Here is a 27,792-nt window from a genome sequence, read left to right as displayed (position 1 = left end):
TTGTTCACGTTTTAGTCACCGCCGCCAATGCCAGCTGGCTGTAGTTATAATACATCCTCACGTAACATTTTACATTAGAGTTTAATATAATATACATTATAATATTGTACAATAATAGCAATAAGCACGCTATGTATTATGTATAGATACACGATATTACAAATTACAATAAACATAGGTAAGCAACTATATTAGTATTATTATCCGAAATTGACTCGCGGCGGATGTTTAATTCGTAAACGATAAATAAACGGTTTATAAAATATAAATGTCGATAAAAAAAAAAACCAATTAAGTGCTAAGGATTAGTCGTAATTTATGTTTTGTGAAAACATTGTTGTTTTTATTTATTTATTTATTTATTTATTTTGGTTAATTTAAATTAATTCTTCACTTTTGCAAATATTAAAACATTCAGTGTATATTATGACAATACTACAGAAATCAATAAGTACCTATCTATAAATAGATGTTACATTTTATGTTTCGAAAATTATTTTATTTTTTTTAATTTAAATATTATATGTTATTCAATTAATGTATTCAATTCCAATTTCAGCTTTTTGATAACTTCAACAATAGTTTAAAAACCATTTTCCAGTAAAATTAGGTAGGTATTACAATTTAAAGCTATTTATCAACTATTAACTAACAATACAAATAGATGCTATACAGTTTACACATTATTTAATATATAATATAGGTACCTACACAGTTAAACAGTTCGAGTTCCAATCAGTATTATATATATATATATATATGGTTAGTACCTTGTGCTCAGGCAACAAGGCCTATATTGTGCATAGTGTTAACTGTACAGTATACAGTATACCTACTTATATTAGGTAAAAAGTATTTTACTTTATTTAACCAACAGTTCCAATTACTGAATTCATTATTCTTTAAGCCCAGATAAATTCAGACATCAGACGTATTGGAAGAGTTAATTTATTTTCAATTCTCAGTAGCACTGTTATTTCTATGCCTTTATCATAACTACTACATGATGATAACGGTAAGTACTTAATATTATTTTATAGTACAAGGTCTATTTTCTATACCTAACTACTATATTATATTATAATAATTAATATGTTATTTATGGGATATAATTTTGATGTTTAATATATAGATTATAGGTAAACAAAAAATATTTTATGCTTAGGATACCTAATCTAATCTATACATTGTTTTGTGATTTAAAAACCAGTAAAAAATTATTGTTAGGTAAATTGTTTTTTTTTCACAAAGGGGATTTTGTACAAATATAAGTATATAATTTAGTTTAATAGAAAAACAAATCTCGTCTAAATAATTTTCTATTATTGTTAGTTTTTAAATATTAATTATTAATTTTATAACAATGGACTAAAATATAATCTAATATGGTATATTTAGGACAAAATGTGAATTGTAAATACGGATTTTTGATTTTTTTTGTTATTAAAATCGTACAGGAATTTCATTGTATGTTGAAGGTTATAGTTAAAACATATTATTACATATTATATTGTGTTAAGCCTACTGTGCGTCTGTGCAGAACTGCAAAAGGCAATAAAGGTACCTATTAAAGTAATAAAGAATACATTTTAACTCCTATATTAAATAAATTTAGTATACTTAACATCAATGATATGAATATAAATATTACAAACAAAAATAAACCTTAAACAATAATTTTTGTCATTGGTTCATACATTTATACGTAAATTTAATTACAAAGGCAATAATTAGGTAGTTATATTTGTATTATGAATATAAAAACTGGACAGGATACAAATACCGACTAATGGGTATAGTGGGCGCTCGCTCGTCTTGCTTCGCTGGATGCAGGATAGTGATGTATTATTATACCTATTTATTATTATTATTTAGTGTTAAATATTCGAAATTTTAATACAATATAATAAATCATCGCATTCAGAAATGATTCTGAGCGAAGCTCGAATTTTAGTATTATATTAGTAATACATACAAATCATAGAATATTGCATGAGTATTTTTATTTTTTAAAAACTCGTAGAATATTAATGATAACTGTTATTTTTTTTTAAGATTTATAAATAATAAATAATTTATTAAATAATGAATATAATACTTAAATATTGTTTAAATATCTAAATCCAAAAATTCTAAATTTCTTTAAAAAAATGTATATTTAATTCACAAAAATTCTATACTTTTTAAAAACTAGATTGATAGGTAACCCAATATCGTATATAATGTAATCCATGTAATGATTTAATACACTAAGATATTATATAAATTAAATTTTATTTAATGTGCTATTTTTTTTTTCAAACTTATCAAGAAAATAACTAACTATAATGAGTTATGTTATAAGCCTTAAATATTTCAATCTATTTTTTGTAGTTTTTGAGTGTTTCCTTTAAACATAAGGTACCTAGATAAATAAATAAAAAAAAACAATGAAAAAATAATCTGCCTAAAATACTACAATAAGATAAAAAAAATTTCCCATCTACTAGGAACCAACGCATTTTAAAAATTGAAATTTTAATTTAGTAAATAATTAATAGATTGTATTTATTTTAAAAGAAAATTTATTATTACATATAATATTTAAATACATCAATACCTAATATAAAAATAAAATCAATTACTTAACTTTAAGATTACTTTAAAAATTGTGTCTAAAAAATGATTGGACATTTTTAAATAAATAATAATACTTCAACTCAAACACTAACAAGGTCGCTATTTATGGTACTGTAGTAGGGGTTGATAATATGATATAACTATGGTTATAACTCATAACAGTCATAACTTACAAGATTAATCTACACATATTATAGATATAATATATGACTAAATATGGCCCTCTAACATAAAAATTTGTCCAAATGTATATTTTTTCTATTTATTTACAAAGCATCAGGTTTAGAATGATGTTAAAATGGAAAGATGCATTACTGTACAATGTACTTAACCAACATATATTGCAATACTACATAAAATATTGGTCAATCAAAACATTTACAAATGTAAATTAAAACTAAAACTAAAATAAAGCAATATAGATAGACTGATAAGTATATACGTATGAATCGTATGATGATATTTAAGTATAAAATTTAAATATTGTATCCTTGAGTTTAATATTTGTGTGGTCTGCTATGTACATTAAATATTATGCGGGTGCGGTTTGTTTAGAAAATATTATGTATTTAAATTAAATTTGAAGGAACTGTGTACAAAATTGTAGGCGTTTATTACATCACAACCATTACTGTACGACGTTCATGCGCGTATATTTTATATATATTTTTGGTAAACACATAACACATATAATAAACCTATATATTTAAGTATTTAACGCTACCATTATTTTAAAATATTTCATAAGATTTAAAAATGCTATTAATTTCTTACATATATAGATAGATCATGTATAGTCAGTCCTAACTCAACTATACAGTATTATTATATTGTACTGTTTATGCCTAACGAATGTAGGTTATACTGCTATTATAAGAATATAGGATTATTATTATTGTTGTTTAAAATACATACCTACACGAAATTTTACCTGCAGTGTATCAATCATCTGACATCTTTTAAACATGCAAAATATTATCATTAAATTATATTTTAGTCTGTACAATTCAAGATATTACAGAAGATTTGGATAGATAAGTATATTATAAAATCTCATTACTGAAAACATAACGCTAATTCTATATGTACCTATTCTATTAAACTTTTAAATTAAATTAAAATGACATAATTTATGAAGCAAGAATGCATGTTTATAATTTATTTAACTTTAATGTACCCACATTTTGTCTACATTCATCACCCACTAGGATATAATGTCAAATAGGTAGGTACCTCTTCCTACTAAGTACTCTAATCATCTTCCAACGTATTACGTATAACATATACAATATACATGTTCGTAGTCGCAATATATATTAACTATATTGTTTTTATATTACAAACTTGAAATGTATACATATATATTGCTGCAATTACAAATGTTTATTATATCTACATATATTTTATTATTAAACTCGTATTTATATATTATTATGAATTATAACTCACAATATAAATTCTACTAGGAGTTTGTTAAGATTTGAAATCCCGTTTCATTTCGAGTTCTTGGTGTTGTCTAGCTTTATGTACGATGTATAATAATAATTAGTGTACGTATATAATATGATTACAATCGATTGTTGTAATGTTGTTCTTATTAATAGTTATTATTGTCTTAATAACTTCAACTGTCTATGCGATAATAAAAAAATAGTTATAAGCTCTAACGAAAATGTACAATATCGTGTTTTATACTTTAATGTCAGGGTCTTATGGTCGGTAGTACTAACATATCTGCATCACGGGTAGTACTCATAGTAGCCTGTATGTATTAACGTAATGTTAGGTTCAATTTAAATGCAGATCACGATGTTTTTACCCTATAATGATAGTTGCGAAAATGACGAAAACAAACAATGAACTGAAACTAGAGCAAACACAATTGGACGGACGGACAGATTGTGCGGGAGAGAGTGCATAAACGAAATAATAATTGGACTACGTTTTATATACATTGTGTGAAACTAGTAATTTCCCCTTCCAACAGCTATAGAGAACAACAGAGTTTAAAACGCATGATGACTTATACGAGTGTACGGACATTTAAATGGCATTTACTTATAATTTCATGTTTAAAAGCGGTTTATAATAAATAATACGAATAACAATACACATATTATACGTATCTATGCATGCTTATATATATATATTTAATATAGTATCGTAAATATGCATAATTCGCATTCGAGATGTTATATTATAAGTCACAAGCAAATATAACAATATATCGATGTATATTATATTATATATTTATACATTCGTTTAGGTATATTATTAAGACAAAATAATATATATATATAACTGTATAAGTCAATCCAGTTTTGTTCATATAAATCTATGTAACTATATCTACTGTACAATTATATAACGTTGGGAAGATAAAACATTTTAGAGTTGTATACACTTATATTATTTTTATATTTATATGTACCTACTTACTATTATAATGTGAACTACTGTCATAGAAAATGTTCATACGTTCACTTTTATTTCGTCTGACACGCATTCTTGTTTCTTATAATATTATAGCTAGGTAGCATAGCCAAAAATCACGCTTTAATTCACTCGCGTCGCCAAGAATCGTGATCTGTAGATTGCATAATAATAGGAAAATAAGCCGAGCAAAAATAAATTATATTTTATATTTATTTTTTTTATTTACGATATATGAAACGTGAAAGAAGTCAATTTATTATACACATAATATATATATATATATAGGACAAGTATTTTAATTTTAATATTATATCACGTGTTGGTTTTAATTTCAATTTTATACAAGCCACACATTATACTGGAAATCACTGGAATCATAATATACGTATAAAAATCTGCTATACTTTGCGCTTTTCGTTTGTATCGGTCGCCACAGTGGATCTTGGGATAAGTCTCGCTGTTTCTCGACCTCGTACTACTAATTCCTGGGACATGGTCGGATCTCCGGTTACTATTCTGGACCTAGAGTAAGATAGTGGTTGTACAGAATCTCGGTCTATGTAATCTGCTGGATAATAAGTAGTCCTCGGCGCTGAAACCATATTGATCCTTGTTCTCCGAGGAATATCGTTCAAATTGCTCCTGTACCTATAGTTAGAACCCCTAAAAATCCTTATAATTAGAATGTTATTATAAACTGTAAAATGTTCATTGAATTATTTTGAATACGAACTAGAAAAAAAATAAATAACTAAATACATATAAATCATTAATTTTATTATATACCTACCTATATAATAAACATACATAATTATTCAGTTTGTTTAATAACATTATTTTATTTTAGTCATGTACTCATGTATAATTTAAAACCTTAAATGTGGGAAAAAGTATGTAGATAGTTAAATATGAAAATGAATTTCTATACCATACTACATAGTATTGACAAAGTAGGTAGAAATCATATTAAAATAATGCATTGAAATGAAAAGATTTATTTTCTTTACCTCTCTCCTATGAAACTATTATGACTGATTTTTTAATGATGTATTTTTTTTTATTATTTAAATTTTTTTTTCAATAGCAATACAATTACAATTTGCAAAATCATACGTCTCTCTTTATCAATTGGAAAGTGGACACAAATACACAATAGGTTATATTTATGAGTTGACAAACCTTTTCGAAAAAAAATTAAAATAAACAAATTGTCACTGAGCTGTCAGTAAAAATTTCCTGTTTAAAATACTTATTATGAAGATAATTTATTTTAAAATAAACGTGTAGTTTTATTTTGGATATGTTAGGTAAAATTCGTATATCTAAATGCATAGAACTAAGTATAATATTTTCATATATATATTCGGTAATTAATAATATTTCTAGAATAGTTATTTTGATTTCAACTTGCATAGCATTTATAGAATTCATATTAATGAAAAAGCTAATTACAGAAAAAAATATGGTATTTAAATCATTACCTTTTTTATTTTTTTAATTCTGATTTTTGCAAATCATTTTAGAATTTAATTTGAATATACCTACAAATTTGATAATTTAAGGTTATATTTGAAATTAGGAAGAGAAATGTACTATTATTATTATATTACTGTATATAAATATATTAAAATATATTATGTACTGTACTTGAGCCTTCGGGTATTTATTCAATAAATAAATAAATAAATATTATATACCATAAACTAATGAAAAATAAAATAATAATAAAAATAATCAATAATTATTTATTACCTATTAATTTTAACATTATGTTTTTATTTTAATATTTTTAAAACTTTTTATAAAAATAGGTTTCTGAATTAAAGGATTACTTCAATAATTTTAAATACTTAATGCTATATCAATTTATTTGAAAGTAGAAGGTAATTTACGTTAGAAGATGTATCTTTTTTCAGTAGTTTTCTTAAGCAATATTTGAGTAGGTAATATTCGTATTTATAGTCTTTACAGGTAGATAGGTAATAATAATGCTATAAACATAACCTACACGCAACTTAATGCTTCGCTGGAAATTGACAACTTATATTGTCATAAATCAAATATAAGATAAAAGAAAAATAAGTTACCTGATTGTGTTGTCAACATAATCATAATTACGATCAACGTATTCCTGAGTTAATAAAGGATCCGAGTCATATGCATTGTTCAAATTATTTACGATTCGGTTTCTTGGATAAGATCTCCTGTAGCCATTCCGATCAAGAATGGTAGATCTAAGTCGTGAAGGTCCATAACTATCGCCTAAACCGTAAGCTTGAAGAATTTGGCTTAATACTTCACCACCAGGATAATATTCACTGTTAGCATCCATTTCCAGCCACGTAGGATTTATGTAACGGTTTATCTGTCCATTAGTAGTTAGGACCATTGCAGTCATAACCATTGAAGTTACAATAAACTAAAACATCATTATTAACAGTATTTATTAATATCATATTGAATTAATTTTAGTTATCTGCGAACAATAAAAAATAAAATGTATATATATCTATACTAAGATGACTTTTTACCATGTGAAACATCGGTGATGAGTCCGTCATAATTTTCGTTAGAGCGAGATAATTCTTTGAATAAAACTATATGAATGCCCGTCATTATATCGTATAGCTCCCCTATATATAATATGAAATAAAACATCTATTATCGTGATCATTTACCTGTGACAAAACGTGATGTAGTATTAGATTAATCTAGATATATGATCATCGATCACTGATTTGTAAGGTCATGTTGTGGTTTTATATGTATGATGATGACAACGGCAACGACAAAAACCGTTTGAAAATTGGCCTATATAAATTATTTAATTCAAATGTTATGATTAATATATTTTGTTAAAGCCACCATATAACCTTCGATTAGAGGACATCGCTTATTTTAATTATTGACCATCGAATATAAAACAATGAAAACTAACCAATATTGAAAAAAAAACTTGATAATATATATTCATATATATTTAACGAAACAATTTTATATTATAATTAAAATTAAATTTCACTTATGAATATTTTGGAGTTAACATTTATGTTCTTTACACATTTATATAAGATCAAGACATGATTTATTAATTTTATTACGATGATGATGTATAATGATGATGATTTTATTTAAATATATAATTTTATATGCAATATGCGTACACTTCTAAACGGTTAAATTGTAAATTATAATGTTATAGTTAGTATAGATAATAAAAAATGCATATTAATAATGCAATATTTTATAATTTTATGTATATATTATGTAAATATAAATAACATATTTAAGTATTAAACCATCTGCAAATGTATTAGTTAAAAATAATTATAGGTACAAATGTTCAATAAACAATTTTAAATATTATATTCACGAATCAAGAAATTAATTACCAACTACAATTGTTTACAAAACAACGTTATTATAAGTTTCCTTGAACTTTTCAAAAAGGTTTAAATAATGGTTTTGTAATTTAAAAAATTAAACTTAAAGAAATAGGAATAAATACTCTCTATAGGTATATAAAACCTTAAGTCGTAATTTTTTGCTGTCTCCAACAAAATAAATGTTATACATGATTTAATATAAATAAATTTAAAATAGATGTTTTTTTGGATTGTACAGAATTTAGAAAAAAAAATACAGATGTCATATATTAAGCTATGAAGAAAAAACAAAATACCTTATGCTATTAGAGCGTTTATAATGTTCACATTGTATTCATTGTAGCCCTGAAACGACGGAACTAACTATATATGTATGTACCTATATACAATCAATAAATAGACCACAAAAGTTATTAATTATTTTACGGTCTAAAGTATTTTATATTCTAAACGGAGCGAAGAAGCTATTGATTTTCCGGTAATGTGTTTTGGTTTTTTTAGTATATATAATATTAACAATATTACCAACTAATGTTTTTTTTTTCTATTTAATGTTTGATTGAATGTATACGAGTATATTGGATCTTCTAAAACTAGATAGATTTCAATACAAGAGAAATGTAACTATTGGTATCTATAATACGGCTACACATAATAATCGTGAAGTTCTTAAATAATTATTTCATCTACACTAATAAAAGTTATAATACACTAAAGGTACCTACTGGCTACTATACTATATATAAATAAACCCCGCTCAGAACTATTTATTGAATACGATGATTTATTCATACCATATATTATAAGTATAATTATAATAAAAACAATAATATTAACCATATATTTAGCTGAGGTATTTTAAACACACACGATGATGACATGTATCTAAAACTCGTGCTCAGAATGTATAGGTACTACATTACTACACTATATATTCTGCAGGGGTTTTTGATACAATTTAACGGTGATCTTGAATCAAGTGGTAGGACGCTAAACGACGAGCGAGGGGGTTCGTGAGTACCCCTTTTTTCAGAAATACCTTTTTACAATTTATTGTGGTCTATTTAAAACGTGAAGATCGAAAATATTTTTTTTCCACTTTCGTTACTAAAATTGTATTTTTCATTGCAAAAGAAAAAAAGTTTATAGGTACTTCGCACCTTATTATAATATCATATGTTCCTCGAATTATTTTTAAAATATTATGTGTATAGGTGAATTTACGGATGTTATTTAGTTATTTGAGTGGAATACTTACGGTTATTTAAATTATATTCCACTATATAAGAGCAATTAATTGCAGCACTATTTGATAAGTGATTATACATATAACGTTAGGTAGATTTGCTTTGGCTGTCTATTATATGTATTTTTTTGGGCGGGGAGGGTTTATTGTTTTATGTTGCTAATTATTTTGATATAGACGATTTCGGGCGAAACTCGATTAGGTTTTGAAAATTCTCTTATTTAAAATACAGTTCATTTTCAATCTTCATTCTGTATAATGAAGTCTTGAACGATATTTATAGCAATAAATGCCAGTTTTCCGAGAAAATATTAACATGGATTGACAAAATATAAAATCTATAGAATATAAGTACATCAGTTAATGTATTTTAAACAAATAATGTTTTTATGTCTATAGTTAAATATATTTTGATTTTTGGAAAAGGATACACCAATAGGATGATATAATGGTTTAACCATGAATATTTCACAATTTTTAGATATAATATTTATCTACAGCTTTACAGTCATAATAGGATATTATATTTACTTTATTTAGCAAATAGGTACACATATTACACAGTTTTTGGTTGTTACTTATTATTTATCACAATAAGAATAACTTATATTAAATAAATAAATTATAAGAAATATCTGTACTTGTAAATAAAACAATTTTAATCAACAATTACATTCATAAACTTATATCACAGAATTTAGAGAAAAAGATCAAAAGTTAGACATTTTATTTTTCTTCGTTCCGCTTGTTGCTTTTATCCCACACCGGTCAACCAAATTGAAGACTATAAAATGGATGCAAGAGGCGATACCAATATATTTAATTTAATATATATATACTATAGCTGGAACAATATTTATATTTTATAATAATAATACTGCTATTGCAGATGTCCCATAATAGGCGTGATGTTCGTCAAGATTTCTTTTGTAATCTTTTAGACGCAGAGTAACAAAACCAATACATTCATTACATTCATTGCAGCTACGCTCAGAACTTTAATTGTCTTGACTTCCAATTTTTAATAAATATAGGTAAAAATATTTTTTAAAGGTATATTTGTTAAGAAACTATATGTTTTCAACCTAGCTCACTGGTGAGTGTGACAACTTATAACATCATGGAACACCCTGTAAATATACACTAAAACTAATATCACAATTAATGTATATTAAATCTATAAAAAAATTATTAAATTCTTAATATAAATTAATTCTTTAGTATGAATTATTTGGTGTGGGTGGTATCGACAATGTCTTGTTTATAGGAGTTTCTATATTACTATATTCATTATCAACCTGTGAACAAAATCAAATATAAAATATTTAAACATGTTATTGTTTAGAATTACTTAAAAATGCTACGCAGGCAGTATAATAAAGATTGAATTAATGAAATACTTGAGTGTTAAATAAAAAAATAATCTGATCGGTAGATACTTGACTAGAATAAAACAGTAACATTACGAATCCTACCTATTTTGAATGATATCATACCTAGGTATAAGTAATTTTGGATCGATTAAGGATATATTCAACTCTTATAATTTAGTTATTTATATATAGTTATATACGCTACTACTCTACTAGTATAAGTAGTAACTACACAAATAAATAAAAAAATATTTGAAAAATCCCAAGTAATACTATAAATATACATGTTTTATAATATAAAAAAATAATATATAAATCAATAAATACATAAATAGGTAGTAGGTATACTTAAGTATAGTAATTATTTAATCTCACCATTTGTGAATACGCTTGTATCTCGTGAAAATCGCAAATAAGTTGTATTGAGCACTTTAATTTTGCATCGATATTTTGTCCCATTATTGGTATGATCAAATTAAACTTAACCATAGGATTATTTATTGAATCCACTGTATTCACTAATCCTGCAGCCACTACTGGAGATGATTTTCCCGTTACCAAGTGAACGTTGATAAATAAACCATGCTGTAGTGATAAAATATTTTGCAATATTTTTTATTACATTTATTTTAAACTTTTAAAGAAATATATTACCTTTGCGACAAAATGTAAAAGTTCTGCGCTATTATTACTACGGTAGAAACAACTGCAGTTGAAATCAGCAGACCAAGCTAAACGACTAGGCGAATAAGCAACATCTTCTTGATCTTTAAAACCCCACGTTAGAAAAATGTTTGGTTCCGACTGTAGCGACCTAACATACATAATATATAATGATAATAATATAAGTTAATACTGTAGAATAAAATAATCGTAGAAAACATTTATTTAATGTATATAGAAATCAAAATACGTACTTTAAATGCTGTATACTTTCCGTAGAAAAGTTTACACTATTGATATTAATTTCTAGTTGTGCAGAATGTTCTTGAATTCTAGGTGTATTCTAAAATGTTTAAAAATTATTTTTATTATTATAATTTATTTACCTATTATTTTTGATATTCAAATTATAAATATTAATGTATTAAATTACTAAATTAGGTATAAATCTTTATCAAATATAAATTTTATTTAATTATAATTAAACATTCAGCATTATAATATTATTTTAATTAAAATATAAAATAGATATTAATTATACCTATTAACTGTTATGGTTAGTTACAATTAAAAATATTAAACTCAATTACATTTCTTAAGAGTTAGGTATATAAAAAAAAAATAGTTAAAAAGATTTACAACCAAGGATTATTTATTTATTTTTTTAAGCACTTCTTTGAAAAACAGTGATAAGATAATTAGATTGTCAACTTATTGGATTCACCGTTAATCTTATAAATTTTATAAAATAATTTTTTTTTAAATATTTGCATGTACTATGAATATAAATTAAAACGTTATACTTTATTTATTTAGCAAGCTTTAAATCGAAATAAAATAAAATTATAATTAAAGATAAATAAATATTATTAGTAATAATAATGCCTATATTAATTATCCCCATAATAATCTATGATTATCATAATTTATAATTCATAAAATATAATTAAATATAACTGCAAAAATAAACAATATGCAATTAACACTTAAATATGATATCTATGTAAATCTTCATTGTAACAAAACAATCATAATATCAATCAATTGTAAAAGTGTTACTTTTATTAAATTTTTAGCAAAGATAGTAGTATTATAGTACCTATGTTGAATAATATGTAATCTAAAAATGACAAAGATTTTCGATTATGGGCTTTTACCGTGGAAAAATTTAATAAACCCATACAATTCTATGGAAATTGAGAAGATTCTTTAGTCTATCTCACATCATGATTTACCCGCTTTTATTAAGTTAATAGTATACATGTATACATGTATACACTATTGGATTCATATTGTATTATTATTAAATATTAATATCGATTTGTATTGTGATAATAATTATTAATTTACATACTCGTTATGTACGAATAACTAAACCAAATATAAATACTTTTATACACATACCTCACTTTTAGTCGTGATGTCTGTAATTAAATTAACAATTGGTTTTTTGGTCCACTGTTCTTGATTTAACATGGTTCGTCTTTTAATCATCTGATCTCTGAACATAACCAAAACTTCTAGTATATCATTAACTATATCTTCGAACTCCTTGTTTTCAACATTAACTTCATTATTTTTCTTAATAGAACAAACAGCTTTTTCTATAATTTCTAAGGTAGCCATAAGTGGTTCAGATAGGTCCAACGCTGTAATGTCTTTAAATAAATTCATGCATATTTTAATAAACTGTATTGCTATTTTTATATCACGTTCTGCTTGGTCAGCCTAAAATATTAAACACCGTTAAATAATATCATATCGTTAAGTAGGTAATTTTTAATTAGTAATAATAACGTAGTTAATTAAAAGTACACTGTTTGTACCTTATCTTTTAACATTGTGTTTAAATAAGACTGAGAGTTCAGGGTTTGATTAATTTTTAATTGTTCTTGTTGAAGCTCTTGAATTTGACTTTTCAGTCTATAAAAAGAATTCATTATTAGATACTACACGTATTATTATTATAACATTCAGCTTTAATTTAAACTTTATTTACCTTTTATCTTCAGACTCCAAATTTTGATGCATTGTGAGAACTTCACTTTCATTTCCTTTTGAAACTTCAATATTTGTCTATTGAATGATAGTAGTAATAATGTCATATAAAATAATTTAAACTAGAAAATATAAGTTAAATACTAAATAAAGTTGTACCATGGATTTACCTTGAGCTTATTTTTTAAGTCATCATTTTTCTGTCGAATATTATTAATTTCCTTATGAATACTTTTAATTTCATTCTCTTTTACTTCTAATATTTTAGACAGTTCCAAGTGTTGGTTCTGTAATAAAATGTATAAGTCATTTCAAATTTAAAGCTCATTTTTGTATTTAATTAAACCTTTAAGCATTTATTCTCATCTGCGTAATTAGATAGTTTTACTTCATTTTCATTTATTATCCCTTTTAACTCTGCAATATATTTACTATTTTCTTCCATTTGTTTTAAAAGACCCGCTCGAGTGTCGGAAAAATTTTCCTCCAATTCTTTCAACTAAAATTAATATAAATAATTATTGCATACAAGTGCACCTATGTAATAATTAATCAATTTGTATTTGTATTATTAAACTTTCAAGTTTAAATATCATTTACTTATTTTAATATTTATATTATATAACGTAAGGAATGGTTGTTCCGAAACACCAGACAATGAAATTATGAAAAATATTATGAAATTTATAATTTTTAAGGTTTATCTCTTGTATACAACAAAAAATCAACAACGTTCTTAACTAATTTTACGCTAAAAAAAATATGTTAAAACTGTTTTGTTGTAAGTGAATACATTTTTTTTAACTTTAAAAATCCTCAATTATTGCAATATGGCGTTTTAAATGGTAATATCATTGAGACAAGTAAATTTAACGAATATCAATATTTAATCCTGAAAATACGAAATTACCAAATAAAAAAAAAAATTTTATATAACTGTAGCTAAAATCTTAGTTACAGCCTTTTCGGGGCAGGAACTTATAGTATTTCAGAACAACATTTTTATTTTTATTTTTTTTTATTGAAAAATTAACCTTTAGTCCGTTATTTTGATGATTAGGTTTGGAAGTAAGTTGTAGAAGTTTCTGGTTGTGTTCTTTGAGCGATAACTTTTCTTTCTAATTAAATTATAACAAACACATTAAAAATATGAACTTAACAGTCATATCACTCATATCTATCAATAAATAATAATTGTATACTAAGTAATTTAAAATTAAAATTACTTGTAAGTCACGAATTTGTTCTTCTAATGCTTTATTTGACTCTTTATAAGCATTATATTTTGGTTTTAGTTCACTTAAGTTATGTCTTTCATTAATTAATTGCTCTTTCAATTTGTCTGAATATACAATTTTGAAAAAAAATTATTTATCTGACTATAATTTAGTTTTAATAAGTTATGATCATACCATGTTCATCTCGTTCTTTATCAAACAATTCATTAATATCCAATATATTTTGTTCGAAAGCTTTGCATTGTGCTTGTAAAGTTTCCATTTGAATTTCCATACTTTTGATAACTCTGTGAGATTGTATTAGTTCAATATTCTCCTTAAATTTACTTTTATTTTCTACTAAGCTACTTTCACTATCAAATGATTCTGTACTTTCAAATTTCTAAAATACATACATAATAAATATAAATATATATTTATATTATATACCTACTTAACATATTAGATTTTTAATTATTATTTCCAATGAAAAAATACACACTCTTTCAGGAAGTTTAATGGTCTTTTCATTTTCATCAAAACCTACTCTAGACAATCTTGAAATTTTTTGTAATTTTACTGGTGTTGACCTATTACAAGTTAACTGAATATTTATTACCATTGAACGTAATAGTTAATTATATCAAAACTTATACAAACCTTTGAGAATGTCTTGATAAAGGTTTCTCTGGTCTTTGATGGATATTATTGTATAAATTAGTTGACGTTTTTAGTTGATATTTTAATACCTTAATCTATAATAAACATTAGTATTTAGTGAATCTTTTAAAAAATTATCAGAAATTCAGAACATCAGGTAAGTATCAATAAAAAAATAATTAACTATATTATAATTTTATTTATATTCACACATACCTTTGAAACAAGACGGGCATTTTGTTTTTCTAATTCCTCGATTTTATCATGACATTGTCCAATCGTTTTATATGATAAATGTCTTGAATGAACAGGGCACGATTTATTGTGCACGAGACTCTTATTAGAACAGCTGCTTGGTCGGTCTGTCAAAGAGCCTTTACTTGGATGTGACGAAGACATTATATTTGATCTACTTGGTGACACGTTAGAGGTCATTTTATATTTAAAATCTGGATATACACTATTTGTTTAAATAAGAAAGAAGTTACATTAAATATCTAGGTTGGTATAATACCTATTTTTAAATATGTTAAGGATTTTTCATGACAAAACTACCCCAATTTTATTTTAAATTTCACACACACATACGTAATTACTAATTAAATATAAATAATCTGAATCACTAACATCATAAACACAGAGAAACATAACAATCATAACCAAAATACAAAAGTAAACGTTGCCTCCTATGTCGTTGGGTGGTATTGTTGTACTGTTTGTTGCCATGGAGTCGTAACACTACAGCTATTATACAACACCTATTCATCACCTTAGCTGTAAATACATTATTGAAATTAGAAAACATTCAATTTGATTAATGGATACTTTCAGCTAACAGCTACGGGATAACTTTAAAATTATTCAATATACATGAGTATAAAATATTTCCAATGTCTTTCAAATAAAATCATAACCAACTCTGTAAAAATGTATTAGATAGATAAAATAGCTTCAGTAATTCGGTATAATACAACTATACAAACATAGTTACAATTGTCTACCAAAGTATAGATCGAATTACTATTAATAATTAATACCTAAGCTTACGCCCTACTATATCGGTACACCAATAAATATATACTAGTGCAGTAGTGCGCAAGTTATAAATACCAGTGTTAAAACCCTAATACTAGCAATACCTAATCTATAATATTTACCTGGGTATGAAGTTTTAAATAATAATATCTATTTTATTTAGCGCCTAAAATTATTTACTAATATAACTTCATTACTAACTGCATTAAAGTACATCGATTATATCGCTAAGAAATAATATCCTTGTTTTAATAGACGAGTTTTTAAGCTTTTATAAAAAAATAAACTGAATACTGCAGTGATGTATACTTGTATACTATTCATATTATATAATATCAAATATTCAAATTTACTATATATAATAATAATAATAATAATAATAATAATGATCATAGCCATCACACTTAACAGTAATAATATTAAACCAAATATCATCTCTTAAATAATTATAATTGCTGACGAATTTTTATACGTATTGAAACTTGAAAGTTGCATGCTACAAAATGCGCACGGCCCGCGATTAAAGAAACATATCATAGGTAATTGTATGAGAAAATGCAATTGAATTTTCTGTTAAATCCAATTCCAAAATATAATCCAAATATTTAATACGAAGGCATTGGTTGGGCTACAGTATATAACAATAAACCATTTTTTAAATTAGAAATTAAAGCTATATCGATCTACAAAATTTTTATTCAAAAAGCCAATATTTTTAGATGTGATACTATAGTAGTCTTGTACCAAGAGTCCAATATTATGATAATCTTAATCTAGTTATGCTCTTAAATACCTAGTTACCATAATAAAGTGCTTATTTATGGTTAGGTACTCTTAATTTGTATTTCTAGTATGCTGCAATAAAAATCAACGAAAATAAATATTTACAATTTACTTATAGGAATTTGAACTATTTGAAGTTCAAATTTGGATATTCAAAGTAATTATATCGATTTTTCATTGGGTAAACAAATTTTGATATTTAATTATTTTGTTGTAATTCAAAATATATTAATCGTAAAAATATTTCATTACATTGCTATTAAATTATTATTTTTATACGCAACTATAAGCATATACATTTATAAGCAATTGATATTTTTGAAAAATTGTACTTATTTTTTCTATACATTTTCTCGAATTACAATTTAAAAAATAAACTAAGCACGTATGCAACATTTTTTTTATATATAGATAATAACTAATGTTTCATTTTGATTAAATAAGACATTTATAAGAAATAAAAAATGGTTTTAATCAAATGATTTTATAGTTACTATTTGTAATTTAAATGTATTTATTATGAAAACTTATTATAATTTCTTATGAGCAATGAAATTTGCAACATATTTAGTCTAATTTTAAATTAATTATACCACAATTCTAGTCACACCGTTCTAAGATGATGCGTCGTTATTAACTTTTAAATTAATAACAATCGTATTAATCGTAGGTATAATATAATATAATTTAGTATTATAATGATTAATGATTATTATGATGTAACTACCTTCTCATGCGAAATGTTTGGGAAAAATAGTTCAACTTATTTACATATTTTATTTCTAACAGGAAAATAAAACACCATTATTAATATAAATAAATTATAAAACATCCTATGCATTATAAGCTAAGCTCTAACACACTGCACGTTTTCACTCGGAATCGTTTTTCGTATTATACCTAATAATTTATTATTGAATTTAAATTTAACACGTCTATTTTAAATTACAGTGACCAGTATCAATGAAGCGGACACGTAGTACATTCGAAAACTACTATATGTAACTACTACACAGTGACTTCAAAATTACTGCAGGTTATTTTTCGTGTATCTACATATTATATAATTTTTTAATAAAACGTGTTTAGGTCTTTTATACCTTTAATATACATGCTGAATATCGTATATGTATTGTGTTATTTTAATTGAATTTATACAACTCAACCATCCTACCTTAAGTTATAACTAATAAACTGATTTATTATGAATTTTAAGTTAAAGGATAATAATTTATAATTTATAACGGTAGATTCAATCTATCGGTGGTTAATTTATACTCGTTACCGTGGCTGTGGATCTGTAATATCTTTACTTTTTAGCCTAACTTTATGTATCTCTTTTGTCCATAAGTGTAGGTAATTAATTTTTCTATTGAACCTTCGATTTAAGATATACCTAAATATTATTATTTTAATATATTTTGATTCTTAAATCATGAGTGTACCTATATAGTGCCTACTGCTTTACACAAATTGCTACTCCAACTTACTGCTGTCTGATAATACTATCTGTGAATATTGCCTTCTTAGATAATAATTATCTATGCCTAACTTACTGGATAACGGCGGTTGTCGATAATGTTGATATACTGTATTAATAATACAACAAAATAGTAAATACTAATCATAGACATTAATAATAAAAAATGCAATTAATAATGTAAAAATGTGCAATAATATATTATATTATTAACATAATAATCATTAGTGTTTAGTGTTTTTAATTTTTGATTTATACTTGTACTACCATTATGAGTATCATGACATTATAGTAGTATATTATATACTATATCTATTGGGAATGAGTAACTAACCTACTCATTAGTCAGTAATACTTGAAAATATTTATTACCTATATCTTGTTGGCCGTTGACGTTTACTAATGTAGGTACTTAACAAAAATTAATATTTTAAATTTGTATACATTATTTATTCGATTAACATGGTTGCTATTTGACATGCTTTAATGTATCAACAAGATCACTGAATAAAATATCTTCAACATTTGGGTAAATAGTATTAATTTAAGTACCTAACCTTTTGTGGTTGTTGCCATTTATTAAATGTTAACCGACTTTATTTCTATATCTAGTGATACGTTTGTGTGTTCACATTCACACAATGGATACAGAGTATAAAGAACTGCATAGAGAAGCCATGTCCAACCAAACAGGCTCTACATTAATTGAAATTTACACATCTCTGTTTCCGTTGCCTATTCATATAATCGTATTTATTTGGATGTCAATCAATACAGATCACAGCAAAAAACTCAACTCTCCAACAATATGGATGTTTCTTTTTGAATTTATTACAATGGTACTACCGACCGTGTTTAATTTCACATTGTTTTCAGATTATTCAGTTGTACAGTTCTTGATTTACATCATAGTCTTTGGTATTGCATTTGTCTGGATGTTGTTGAACCACAATTATATATCTTCGAGTACTATTAAAACCAAAAAAAATCCTTACATTACTGTCTATAGATTTATGCTCAATACATACACAGTATTTTGTATATTAGCAGTAGATTTCAATGTGTTTCCACGTCGATTCGCTAAAACAGAAACGTATGGACACGGAGTAATGGATATAGGCGTTGGTTGTTATGTTTGTTCAAATGCATTATTGTTCAATATTCCCAACACACGGAATATAAGTAAAAATGTATTCAAAGTATTCAAACAAGTTTTACCATTACTTGTGTTGGGAATAGGTCGTACATATTTCGTGACAAAAGCAGATTATCATCATTATATGTTTGAGTATGGAGTACATTGGAATTTTTTCATGACTTTAGCATTCCTGAAAATAATTAATCTATTTGTTTTACCTTTTATCAGTACTTGTTGTCTATCTATTATTGCCACAATTCTGGTCGTTATTTATGAATTTGCATTAAATTTTGGACTTGCCGAATGGATTATGAGTGATGCTCCTAGAGACACGCTGTTCTCAGCAAACCGTGAAGGCATTTTATCTTTAATTGGCTATGAAGCGATATTTTTATATACGTTGTCAATGAAATCACGGTTGTCATTTTTTATGAAAAAAAATCATTTACTAAACAGTATTTTCCTTTTAACAGTAACATCAACTTTATCTATTGCTTTATTTCTATTGACATTTATCATAAGTTATATTTTTGGTGTTTCTAGAAGATTAGCTAATGCCGGTTATGTTTACTGGGTATTATCAATATCTTCATATCTTTTGTTCATGTCAATTATGATTGAAAACTTTTTAACTGTTCTTTTACATAAAATAGGACGATTAAGTGAATTCAATAGAGTTTCACTAATTATAGATAGTGTAAATGATAATTTATTATTTTTCTTTTTGTTTGCTAATGTTGTAACTGGAATAATAAATATGTGTATGTATACTTTAGTAATGAATACTGTTTCTAGTATAATTATTCTGTCTCTTTATATGTTTGTTATTTACTTTACAATATATATTTCACAGCAATATAAAAATAAAATTTATGTTTAATTTTAAAATAATTATTTACTGTTTATATCATGGCAAATTATGTACAATTTATCCGTATAGTTAAAAATAAAATTTTTAATAATTAATGGTACCATTTCTTACAACCACACTTCATATGGTTATCAGATCAAAATGAAAAATTATGAAATTTTCCCTTAAATATTAAACAATATTCGAATTTCAAAGAACAAATTGAATTGTTGCAATGGTTAATACAAAATAAGAAATTAAAAAGTATAAAAATTATACACTAATGACAAAATATTTACAATTGCTTGTCATAACAATAATTTTTCACCAAAATGTTTTGAAGGATTTAATACAAGTTTAACAGACATAAATGGTTTTTATGATAATAATTTTAACATCAAAATCGGAATTAACATTAATAACAATTTGGTGAAACTTGATGAATTGATTTGTAACCTATAATAACATTTGTAAATTAAAATTATATTGCAGATTAAAAAAAAGAATTTAAATTTTGAATGACAATTTACTAATTATTTTACATAATAAATAACTATTATTTTATTTACAATAATTTATTCTGGACTTGAAGATGGATTAATAGTTGATTGAGATATGTATACTGGTGTTGGTCCATTAGCTTGTGAAGCCACCTTCAAAAACAAAAAACATAATAAGTTGTAATTATAAAAATGAAATGTTTTTGAATATTTTACTTGTATAATTTGTGGTTGTGATTGGACTACTTGAACTTGTGATTGAGGGGAATTTTGAATTTGCATGCGAAGCATTTGCAGTTGATTGGAATTAATTTGTATCTAAATCAAAAAAAAAAATAGTAATTTAATAATTTTATTAAATACAGTAATTATTTTTTAAAAATATCTTTTTCTATTTTATGAGAATTTTATAAACATAAATTAAATGACAAAAAAATCTATATCATGGGTAATATATTCATCAAAAATGAATAATGGGGTAATAGGATTGATTTTTACAAATTGAATAGTTATATGAGCACTGTTATTACTTATTAGTTATAAACTATTATTCACCTATGAAAAAATATTTTATAAATATTCTTTTATCATATCAAAGACTTAATATTAATATAATATTTATAATTAGACTTATTTAAAAACAAAGTAAACATATTTCTGTACATTTTAAAATTCTAGTTGTATAATTTTTTGATCTCCCAAAATAAAGTCTACTTTAATAATAATAAAAGTATAACATGCAAATTTTATTAAATTTAGTGGTTTTACATAAATTACATGAAAATAAAATTTCATAAACCAGGAATGTTACTTTTCTGTACATTACTTGTAAGTATAGCTTGTCAATAAGTAATTCATTGTTATGGATATTAAATTTAAATTAAAGATAAATCAATGCATACAAACACCCATTCTGAACAGTCTATTAACCTATATTTCTAAAGATAGGCACATTTATATTGCATAAATTATTATTTCATGTAATATTAGTAGCTGTTATTAACAATGGAATGTGAATAAGTTTGTGGTATAATTTTAAATGTGAGTTAGTATAGTAAATTATAATATACTTTATAACAAAGATTAAAACATTGTTATTTTTAGTTTAAATATTTATTTAATATTAATTTGAACTTGAAATATCTATATAAAAAAAAGTATACATAATAATATGTAATACTTAAAATTTGTATTGGTGTAAGAAAAACTTATAAAGAAGATTTTATTCAATTTTAAAGCCTTAACTATTAAAATTGAAAATTTTATTGATTTTAACAACAAATTAATATTTAAATTGTTATGATTTTGAGGAAAATCATATTTTAATTTTTATATTGGAAGATCACAAAACTATAGATACCATAAATTGTTTTAAGAGTTTAAATTAAACAAATTGTTTTAATTTTTTAAGAATTATACTGTATATCATGCCCAATATTATATTTAAATATACATTTGTATGTAGTTAATGACAACACTTACAGGTATATGTTGTATTTCTCCAGTTGGAGTAATAACCTGTTGTACTAATTGAAGTACACCATTTGAATTTGTATTCAATGCCTGAGTATTGCCTTGTAACTGAATAACTTGTGGTTGACTACCTGTTACAGTGGTTGAAGTACTTGTTGTGATATTTGATGTATTATTTGGAATCTAAGTAATAAAAAAATATAACATTAGTAAATTAATAGTTATTTTATTAACCCTAAAAATTAAAATAGATATTCAACACTATTAATATTTATTAATGACTAGAGTATGAATCTTACAAATTTTTACCAATGTTCAGAATTGTTGCTAAACGAGTTATAAATTTGTGTTCACAGAAATACATATTTAGTTATAAAATTTTTAATTGTAACATATTGTAATTTTTGGCATCTTTTCAATTTTATTAGTTTTGTTGACTATTGTAATTTATGAAACAATTTTTCGATTTTGTTCTTACTACATTTCTAATACCCTTTGGACAGTTTTATAAAAATACAATATAGGTAATAAAATTATTAAATTGTAAATAAATATGAAGTACATAAATTATGTATCTATTTATTGTCCAATGCAATGATATTTAGATTGTTTTTAATGGCAAATTACTAGAATATTTTTTTCTGTAAAGTTTAAATATTATTTAAGAAAAAAAAGATGAAAATAAATGTCAAATAATTATAAAAATGAATTCAAAGTATACTATTAAATACATTAATATTAAAGCCCTGAGTTAAATGGACAATCACTAAACATTTAATAAATCAATAGTTAACTAATGGTTCTTAAACATAATTTAATGTCTCATGATTGGTCCATATGTAAACTGATGTACACTTTGTAGACAGGCTAAAGTTTACTTGGAGCGCTTTAAATCCTGGGAGACTTTAGTCCTACCCCCAACACCTATGCACCTTATATACTATATATCGATTAAATCTATAAAAAAAATTATTATTAAAAATAAAATAAATTATATTATATTTAACTAAGTTATTTAATAACTTATAAGATTTGAAAAATATCAAACATATTTTTTAAGAGAATAATAAATTAACCTAACCAACATACATTTTCTATATTTACTTGATCTTGAGTACCATTCCCTAAAGATACTACTTGGTTGTTCACCGGTTGTAAGATTTGTATTGTCTGCCCAGCACTAGACCCTGATGCATTATTTGATTGTTGTTGTTGTTGCTGTTGCTGCTGCTGCTGCTGTTGTTGTTGTTGTTGTTGTTGAGCAAGTTGAAAATAATACTGAACCTATAATTTAAAAATCAAATAGAAATATATTTTTTATAGTTATTATTAATTTAGTAGAATAATAAGTTTATTTTCTTTATCAATATTCTACTCAATTCAATAACTTATATGATTATATCAAATTAATGAAAATGTACAATAAAAAATATTAACTGTGTATAACATTTTTTCATAGTCAAACAAATTTGAATCATCTAATAATTATTATCATAATCTCCATTTATTAAATTGAGTAATTTGATAACAAAATGCTAACATGAATTATTACAAATAATTACAAAACAGAAATTATAATCTGTACACCTAAAAGTATAATGATTAAAATATAAATACCTACTAATTTATATAATTATTTTTTACCAAATCACAGTTAGAATGTATTAATATTTGTATTTTATTGATATAAATGACAAATGGCTTTTCACATGAGATAATACATAATAAAAAAGTATTTTTTATATATTAAATGAGATAAATCATTGAATATTAATATTTTATGACAAGTTATTGTTTAGTCTGTAATTGTTGATGAAATGTCTTATATTAGATATATATATATAGTCACCTAATACTGATAAGTGATAATTACTTGTTCGGGATTCAGTGATGTCTTCACTTCCTTTGTAACAATTTTTGCTTCTTCTCTAGGCACTATGTCAATAAGAAAATCAAATTGGTCATACTTGGTGATTGCCATAGCAATATCATTCCTTTGTAATGTTCGTCGTCGATTGTCTTCGGTATGTATCCAAGCACGAAGAGTTAATTCATTGATAAATATTTCTGCAGCTTTTGAGAACAGCATTGGAGCCTCTGCACTGATCATTTTCACATTATCATCTAATTTCATCACTTTTTTGATTCTAGCTAATGGTAATGCTTGTGTTTTTAAGTCTAACTAAACAAAATTCGAAAAAAAAACTGTTTTGTAACAACCAAACATAATTTAAACAATGGATAGTTTTACTGTTCCAATCTTTCTAATTTCATCGATTGCTTTGGGCCAAAATTGGTTTAAGGCAGCCACATTGCAAGTTTGATTGCTCTCTTCTACGGATATTGTAATAGCGTTGGGATCATCTTCGGTTGGATTGTCTTCCTCTTCTTCTTCTGTAGACCTGAAATACACACGCTTATTATTATAACTCACAGCATTCAACGGTAAACCACTAATACTTACGGATTCACCAAGAACACGGACATGGTTATGTTATTCACACGATTCAGAATCAGTCGAAACAAATTAATTTGCCGCTCAAATTAGCGCATCCAACCAAAATTGGCGTATCGTTAGTTTTCAACAGAACAAAAGCAGATGTCCAATAGCTGATCAACGACACAAACGACGCCCAATCATTTTTTCGCCCTTACATTGGTATTGATACTAACCGTAAACTCAAGGTATCCCAAACCGTCTACAACAAACTATTTTTACTTTAAGAATTTGTGAAATGACTGATGATTCAAAATGGTGTTAATTCCTTGAACTAATAATATTATGATCAATTGTCCATTATTTTTCAATAATTATTCAGTTAAAATCTATCATTATATGTGCTTTTAGATATTTATTTTGTTCAATTTTTCGTTAAATGAGCATTGTTATTATTAATCCAGTATTCTTGGGAACCACTGATAACATTATCTCGTGATACTCAGTGATAGTCATTTCGGCTTCTATAAGCAAAGTGATTCTATAATCTACAACATAATGGTTACTAAGTTCTAGTTGGTACTTGGTAGAGTGCCTACATCCATTATAGTATACGACGTATATTATATACCTTTTTTATAGTATTTGCTTTTACTAGTAAAAGATCTATTCCTACATCACAAAATATATAGATAATAATTTATTATCTATGTCTGTGGCCTACATATTAATAGTACACAGTACAATATTATATTGCAACTGCACTTTACATAAGCTCAGTTGATGGTGTATAAACACTTACATTAGTACATTGCTTACATATTAAACACATAACATTATAAAATAGTAACCTACAACGCTACAAAAGTACAAAGTACAATGAGAATAATTGAGACATCAGCAATGAGCCAATGACTATGCTCCTCCGCGAGTGAAAAAAGAAAACCTAATCTGCGTGTCCCAACGACGCTACTATCGAGACCGGTTCCACTATGGTTGTCGCATACGCGGGGGGGGGGGGGGGGGGGTAGAAAAACAAATTTTCATCCGGACACTGCGTGTTCTCTGGTAAACCGAAAATAGTCAAAATACAGTATACAAATAAATGAATTGTGATGATCTACATCAACATTTATTTTATCAGACGCAATTCACTAAACCCGATTTATTTAAGTCATATAAGAGTGCCTTAAAACGGAGGCTTCTCCTCAAGTGAATTTACTGTTCCTTATCAATTAAATATAATTAGTTATGATATCAAAAATTCGTATTGTAAGTATTAAACAACAAATAAAGTAAGCAAGTGGGTACCGCTTTCGCTTTGTACCCTGTTGTACATTAGATGCCAAATGGGTCATTGTAAGTGAAGGTACGTGAATGTGTTAAATTTAAGTTCAATGATACATAATTGTACAAAAAAACGATTATGAGTTTTTCAGCGTATTTCACAAATAGGTACATTTCAATAATTTAACGACAGCAACATTCTTTTCCAGTCCTTCTTATTCTCTGCAAAGATCGTCGTTGACTGATAACCGATAGGAGAATTTTTCTTTCTAATTTACTTTCATGTAAAATTGACTTCCTAAATCTCCCCTTTTGCATCTATTTCAAAATTCTTGCTTTGGCCAAATGTAATAATTATGGGATTTGTATTCCTTTTTATAACATAAACTATACTGCTAATGAGTAATAAGCCACTTGTAGGAAGAGAATTGTGTTGAGAATTATGAGAATTGTCAATATTGAACCGTCTTATTCTTCTAATTAACTTACTGTATTTTACTATACATATTTTATGTTTTTTTTTGTTGTTCATTATACATTTTTTCTTGTTTTAACTTTTAATTGTATTTTAATATTTCAATTATTAAATGTTACTTGTAATGAATGTAATGTAACCATTACTATGAAATACCAGCCCGTATTTTTAATAAATAAATAAATATAAAGTTCAATATATGTTGTGAATACATTTTTTGTTCCTTGATCAAAAAAATTGACAATTATAGAAGATTTGATATGAATTAAAATTATATTATACTGCAGAATTTACGCATATTATATTAGCCGCCCCGTGTGCGAAGAAAAGTATTTTCTCCTTTGTACCCATACAAATATGTAAGTCAATAAAACACCATTCCACTAAATTATATATGAGTTATTTTACTATTTTTTTTTTCATTTTTAATTATTGTTTCCGTAAACTATATAAATGTTTGTGTTAAGACTTTTTTCTCGGAAATAATCTTAAATTATGTTTTATAATAATAATATTAATACGGTCATCGGTAATCTTATAAAATTTCTATTCATCCATATACAATAAACACGTAAAACATATAAATATTCGCATGATGACAACGTCTAACGGGATTTTTATTCTATTAATTAACAACGCAGAAAACGATTAATTATTTGTATTCAATTTTGTAGATTTGTACGTTATTGAAATTCGCGGCCAGCGTGGTAGCGTCATTTCGATCATATAATACCTA

General features: G+C 25.0%; 4 protein-coding genes across 7 annotated transcripts; 1 reads left to right on the top strand and 3 right to left on the bottom strand.

Moving 5' to 3' along the window:
* Positions 1-5,247: 5,247 nt before the first annotated feature.
* LOC132929376 (uncharacterized) lies at positions 5,248-8,773 on the bottom strand. The gene is made up of 4 exons (XM_060994696.1): positions 8,738-8,773; positions 7,587-7,733; positions 7,143-7,474; positions 5,248-5,718 (listed from the first exon to the last, which is right to left on the bottom strand). The coding sequence occupies exons 2-4, from the start codon at positions 7,614-7,616 to the stop codon at positions 5,454-5,456; spliced, it is 627 nt and encodes a 208-aa protein (XP_060850679.1). The 5' UTR covers positions 7,617-7,733; positions 8,738-8,773; the 3' UTR covers positions 5,248-5,453.
* Positions 8,774-10,222: 1,449 nt separating this feature from the next.
* LOC132930779 (interaptin-like) lies at positions 10,223-16,605 on the bottom strand. Its single transcript, XM_060996826.1, has 16 exons — positions 16,226-16,605; positions 15,815-16,058; positions 15,599-15,693; positions 15,441-15,528; positions 15,134-15,341; positions 14,948-15,063; positions 14,756-14,839; positions 14,068-14,220; positions 13,892-14,008; positions 13,723-13,799; positions 13,550-13,646; positions 13,128-13,451; positions 11,978-12,066; positions 11,715-11,874; positions 11,436-11,645; positions 10,223-10,985 (listed from the first exon to the last, which is right to left on the bottom strand). The coding sequence occupies exons 1-16, from the start codon at positions 16,228-16,230 to the stop codon at positions 10,905-10,907; spliced, it is 2,148 nt and encodes a 715-aa protein (XP_060852809.1). The 5' UTR covers positions 16,231-16,605; the 3' UTR covers positions 10,223-10,904.
* A 2,423-nt stretch (positions 16,606-19,028) lies between these two features.
* Positions 19,029-21,062, top strand: LOC132929918 (phosphatidylinositol-glycan biosynthesis class W protein-like). 2 transcript variants are annotated; one of them, XM_060995559.1, is made up of 3 exons: positions 19,029-19,300; positions 19,396-19,425; positions 19,509-21,062. In XM_060995559.1, the coding sequence occupies exon 3, from the start codon at positions 19,538-19,540 to the stop codon at positions 20,912-20,914; it is 1,377 nt and encodes a 458-aa protein (XP_060851542.1). In that variant the 5' UTR covers positions 19,029-19,300; positions 19,396-19,425; positions 19,509-19,537; the 3' UTR covers positions 20,915-21,062. The 2 variants fall into 2 exon arrangements, with proteins under 2 accessions (XP_060851542.1, XP_060851541.1); XM_060995558.1 differs by having other exon boundaries at positions 19,029-19,425.
* On the bottom strand, positions 20,893-25,506 carry LOC132929919 (nuclear transcription factor Y subunit gamma-like). 3 transcript variants are annotated; one of them, XM_060995561.1, is made up of 8 exons: positions 25,322-25,503; positions 25,109-25,259; positions 24,731-25,039; positions 23,947-24,141; positions 22,867-23,040; positions 21,601-21,702; positions 21,454-21,537; positions 20,893-21,340 (listed from the first exon to the last, which is right to left on the bottom strand). In XM_060995561.1, the coding sequence occupies exons 1-7, from the start codon at positions 25,342-25,344 to the stop codon at positions 21,460-21,462; spliced, it is 1,032 nt and encodes a 343-aa protein (XP_060851544.1). In that variant the 5' UTR covers positions 25,345-25,503; the 3' UTR covers positions 20,893-21,340; positions 21,454-21,459. The 3 variants fall into 3 exon arrangements, with proteins under 3 accessions (XP_060851544.1, XP_060851545.1, XP_060851543.1); XM_060995562.1 differs by lacking the exon at positions 20,893-21,340 and having other exon boundaries at positions 21,391-21,537; positions 23,962-24,141; positions 25,322-25,506; XM_060995560.1 differs by lacking the exon at positions 20,893-21,340 and having other exon boundaries at positions 21,391-21,537.
* Positions 25,507-27,792: the final 2,286 nt, after the last annotated feature.

Source organism: Rhopalosiphum padi, chromosome 4, assembly GCF_020882245.1.
Source record: "Rhopalosiphum padi isolate XX-2018 chromosome 4, ASM2088224v1, whole genome shotgun sequence".
Classification (NCBI taxonomy): Eukaryota; Metazoa; Arthropoda; class Insecta; order Hemiptera; family Aphididae; genus Rhopalosiphum; species Rhopalosiphum padi.
The sequence above is the reverse complement of the archived record's forward strand: the minus strand, read 5'-3'. Positions and strand labels throughout refer to the sequence as shown.